This window comes from Tiliqua scincoides, chromosome 5 (assembly GCF_035046505.1).
Source record: "Tiliqua scincoides isolate rTilSci1 chromosome 5, rTilSci1.hap2, whole genome shotgun sequence".
NCBI lineage: Eukaryota > Metazoa > Chordata > Lepidosauria > Squamata > Scincidae > Tiliqua > Tiliqua scincoides.
The window spans coordinates 126,946,186-126,951,273 of record NC_089825.1 but is presented as its reverse complement, the minus strand read 5'-3'; the positions used below and the strand labels follow the sequence as shown (position 1 = coordinate 126,951,273).

The 5,088-nt window shown below is 49.6% G+C and overlaps 1 protein-coding gene across 1 annotated transcript in view; it reads left to right on the top strand.

Moving 5' to 3' along the window:
- The window catches only part of LOC136651084 (hydroperoxide isomerase ALOXE3-like), a 17,321-nt gene extending 15,300 nt beyond the window's left edge, over nt 1–2,021 (top strand). The window contains exons 13-14 of the mRNA XM_066627197.1: nt 661–831; nt 1,842–2,021. Coding sequence (XP_066483294.1) covers nt 661–831; nt 1,842–2,021 — 351 coding nt within the window. The remainder of the gene's footprint in view (nt 1–660; nt 832–1,841) is intronic.
- Nucleotides 2,022–5,088: the final 3,067 nt, after the last annotated feature.

The window sequence follows — 5,088 nt, the reverse complement described above, 5'->3', positions numbered from 1 at the left end:
AATCTCCGGAGGGCCAGAGGCTCATTGGAGACTGGGGGATCCCTGAGGCCCGCATTGAGAAGCTGCGAGGGCCGCAAGTGGCCCCCGGGCCGGGGTTTGGGCACCCCTAGTCTAGAGGGTAGAGCCTCCATTTGCCTGAAGATAACATCCACAAGGTCGCCAGTTTGCAGCCACCGGCACAGTGCGACCTTGAAGCAGCTGACAAGCTGAAGCTGAGCTATTCCATCTGCTCTGAGCGTGGGAGGATGGAGGCCAGAATGTGAAACCAGATCAGAAAGAAACACCTGAATGTTGTGGTTCTTGAAAGAAAGAGTATATATACTCTGTGTGTGTGTGTGTGTGTGTGTGTGTGTGTGTGTGTGTGTGTAAAGTCAACTTAGTGGTTTGTTACTCTGATTTCCACAGCAACTTTTTTCTCTGGAATTCCTCACTCAGTTTTTATGGTGAATCGGGACAGTGGGATTGTGGAGTAAGACAGCAGAAGGATCTGGGCCATGGAAACAAGCACTAGTAGATAATGCTGCACTAGATAAAGTCCAGTGGTACCATTGAAGTCCATTTGACTTCTGTTTCCAGACAATTGCGAAAGCAGGGCCCCAAGGCTCCAATGTGGTGGCATTCATGGGAGGGTCTCTCACTCCAGCCTCCTTTCTTCTCCAGTTCGACTTTGGGGCCTGGATGCCCAACTACCCCTCATCCATGCGGAAGCCACCGCCAAAATCCAAGGGCAGCATGACTTTTGAGACCATTCTGGAGACTCTGCCAGATGTCAGCACCACCTGTTACACTCTGCTAATCCTTTGGATGCTGAGCCGGGAGCCGGGAGACCAGGTAAGAATGTGAGAGGAAGACGTTGCACTAGGAGTTGTGGGCGGGAGCTTTTGCTCACCAGAGTCCACCAGTCCCATTCACAGTCAGAGCTAATGAACACTCCGTTGGTTTAATCTTCAACCTGGCACAAACAGGGTTCCCAGTAGCATAGCTTTAGGGGGGTGCGTTAAGTACTGCAGGTGTCCTAACACGCCTGCTTGTCCACACCTAGGCTCTTTCTGTGAAAGGGAACAGGGGCTTCAGATTTCCATTTAGACTTAAGAATGGCTCCCTCTCTTGAGACCTTTCGGCAAGGCCTGAAGACCCTTCTGTTTAAACAGGCCTTCTGAGTTCTTGGCCTTTTAACATCTTTTTAACATCTTTTAATATTTTTTTACAGGCCTGATTCTTTTATGACTTGCTGCTGCTCTATGCTCTTTTTACCTATTTTTTTTACTCTGACTGCTGTTTTTAGTATGTGTTAATATGTTTTTATTTGTTTTTTAAATTGTTTTTAATATGTTGTAAGCCGCCTTGAGTCCCTTCGGGGAGAAAGGCGGGGTAGAAATAAAGTTATTATTATTATTATTATTATTTTACTCCCCCTGCCCAGAAGGACTCCAAAGGGGAGGGGGCTGCTTGCATGCTGTGGTGAGGCTCCTTGCAGTACTTAGTGCTTTGAACCCCCTCTAGCTATGCCACTGGTCAGAAGAAAAAGTGAGAGGAGCCAGGGCTTGTAGAGCTGAAGCCCCTCTTGCCTTTCGCGGAAAGAGCCTGGGTGTGGACAAGCAGACAGTTTGGGGTTCTGATGCCCTGATGGGAGAGGGATCTCATGCACCAAGAAAGGGAGATTTGGGGGCCTCAACTGCTACAAGCCACTTTCCAGAAACGGGCGGGGGGGGGGGTGTTAAATAACCACTAGAAAATACAGTTGGGACATTTTCCTTCAAGAGGGCTGTTCTGCACATTCAGCTGCCTATTCTGGTTGTCATGATGGGCCCTCACAGTGGTTTCTTTTCCTCTTCTCCCAGAGGCCTTTAGGGTGCTACCCTGATGAACATTTCACTGAGGAGAAACCAAAGCAGCTCATTGCCACTTTCCAGCTCCGCCTGGCACAGATTTCCAAGGAGATTGAGGCAAGGAACCAGCACCTGCCCTTGCCATACCATTACCTCAACCCTCCTGAGGTGGAAAACAGCACATCCATGTAGGTGCACCATCTTCCAGCCCTCAAAGAAAGGAGTGTCTTGAAGGACATCAATGGAGAGGGCAGCAGGGCAGCCTTATGGAGCCTCTGCTCCACCCAGTGTTGAAAAGTGCAGGGTGCCCTGGACATCATTGTGCACACTGCATGCTATTGATGAGTGTACCTGATGAGGTAAATCACACCGTGCCAGTTTCCTGAAACAGGACTATTGAACATGTGTGAGGACAGCAACTGGAGAGGGACCTTGGCCAGGCAACAAGGCAGGCTGGTGCGGTGGGCCAAAGAATCATTGTCACTGTGAACTGCGTTGAGCAGCGCACAACCTCATGTGTAGAAGAAAATGGTGACAATGCAAGGCCTACTCACAGAGTTGCACCAGAAGCCCCTCAGCCAGCAGAGAACTGGGCTGGACACCACCGGAAGAAAATAGGCCACCCCCTCAGAGCCACAAGCTGTGAGAAAACCTCCAGGTTGGGGCTTCCAAGTTCTGTGGGGGATTTGTGGGAGGTGGTCCATGTGGCAGCTCTGGTCCTGGTACTTAGACAGAGCTTGTTTTTCATGTGCTGTGCTGAAGAATGCTCTCATTTTTGGCACTGTACTGAAGTAAATGTGGCTTGAATTCATTGTCTGTCTTTATTTCAAAGAACCTGCATGCTTCCTATAGGAATCTAACCATATACGTAGAGCCAACAGCAGTTGCTCTTCAACGCTGGATTGCAGCTAACACCTCCTGGCACACCTAAAGCATGACTCAAGGAGTGCGCCCTCATCAGCCTGTAGGTGTGTTTAAGGCTAAGCGCTGCTGAGAAAACTCGCAATGGTCTTCTCATGTGGCTTCTGGCACCTGCTGTGCACTTGAGAGCACAGTACACCACACCCAGGTGTCGCTAAGCTCCTGGATGAAAACCCCCATTTGGGAAGGCTATTTTTCCACTTGGCTTGGACTGCCTGAGGGGCCCCCCCCCCCGAGGCTTCTGTGATGCCTCAGCATCCACACAAGGCTGCTGACAGCTTCCTACTGCAACAGCCGTTGTCCTGGGGTGCAGCTTCCTTGCAGAAAGGCTGAATAAAAAAGCCCACCAGTCATTTTGTGGATTCTTGTCTTTGCAGCTGGCTTCCCTGAGAACAGCCAGCCCCTCTCCTGGGACTGGAATGCAACAGCTGACGAGGCAGCCAAGGTCATTGGGTCCAGGGGTGGACAGGGACACCCAGGAATTTCTAAACCCTCCAGTGAGACAGATGGCACACCCAACCCTTGCTTTTTTTGAAGGTCATAAGAACATAAGAACAGCCCCACTGGATCAGGCCATAGGCCCATCTAGTCCAGCTTCCTGTATCTCACAGCGGCCCACCAAATGCCCCAGGGAGCACACCAGATCACAAGAGACCTGCAAGGCCTCCTGGGAATTGTAGTTTAAGAACATAAGAACAGCCCCACTGGATCAGGCCATAGGCCCATCTAGTCCAGCTTCCTGTATCTCACAGCGGCCCACCAAATGCCCAGGGAGCACACCAGATAACAAGAGACCTCATCCTGGTGCCCTCCCTTGCATCTGGCATTCTGACATAACCCATTTCTAAAATCAGTAGGTTGCGCATACACATCATGGCTTGTACCCCGTAATGGATTTTTCCTCCAGAAACGTGTCCAATCCCCTTTTAAAGGCGTCTAGGCTAGACGCCAGCACCACATCCTGTGGCAAGGAGTTCCACAGACCGACCACACGCTGAGTAAATAAATATTTTCTTTTGTCTGTCCTAACCCGCCCAACACTCAATTTTAGTGAATGTCCCCTGGTTCTGGTGTTGTGTGAGAGTGTAAAGAGCATCTCCCTATCCACTCTGTCCATTCCCTGCATACTTTTGTATGTCTCAATCATGTCCCCCCTCAGGCGTCTCTTTTCTAGGCTGAAGAGGCCCAAACGCCGTAGCCTTTCCTCATAAGGAAGGTGCCCCAGCCCCGTAATCATCTTAGTCGCTCTCTTTTGCACCTTTTCCATTTCCACCAAAAGATCACCAAAAGATGCTTCGGTGTGTTGCTTCGCCAACAGCCCCACCTTTTTTGCACCTGCTGATTTTTGATTCTTGCCCTGTTCTAATTGCTTGCCTCCCATCTAATGCTTTGTTCCTTCCACCTTTCAGCTCACTTCTGGTAGTTTCACTGCTTTGCCTGCCTGGTATGTCCGTTTGAGGAAGAGCAGGTTGTCACACCTCTTGGACTGTCGCATTTCACTACTGCTCATTTTCTAACCCCCCCCCAACTGCTGGATTGTGGGGCTCTTTGCTAATCAAGGACAGAGGCTTCCCACTTGGTGGTGGCTGCAGGGAGACAATCAACTTCCAAGTAAACCCTAGTCTGAAGTAAGAGGAGCAAGGGAGAAAGGTCACCTCTATCCACTAGGCACTGCCTCTGTTTTGCCCTCTTTCCTTCACAGCCCCAGAGAGCTTCTTTTCCTTATCAATTGCCTCCAGAAGGGCAGCTTGCACTGGGGAAGAGAAAGTTGCTGTTCCCCCCTAGTCCCTACACCCCCACCTCCACCAACAGGGGCAACGAACTCTTTTCACTACTAAATGTTTAGACCAAAGCTGAGATCTCCGTTAACAAACAGCATCCCCTACACAGGTAAAACAAACTCCTCCAATGAAACACCATCTATACCGAGATGTTTTTTACGAGATTACATTTGTATCTCACTCTTCTCCAAGGATATCAGAGGGCCACACATGATTCTCTTTCCCCATTTGATCATCACAAACAACCCTGTGAAGTAGTGAGGAAGATGCTTGAACCTATATCTCTCCAGTCCTAGTCAGATGCTCTAATTCAGGGGTCCTTGACTTTATGACTACAGACCTCCCCCCATGGGTGATAATAATCAGTGATAATAATCTAACAACATTTTTTTTAATTGATCAGACATAGAGTAGAGATTCTTAACTGGGGGTATGGGAAACAAATGAGAGGGGTAGGGGACTCTAATTGCTATACCACCATGGTCTTGAAAAGATACACCAACAAGAGGTCAGGAGAAGAAGGCAGCCCAGTGCTGAACCTGTTCCCCACCCCCTGC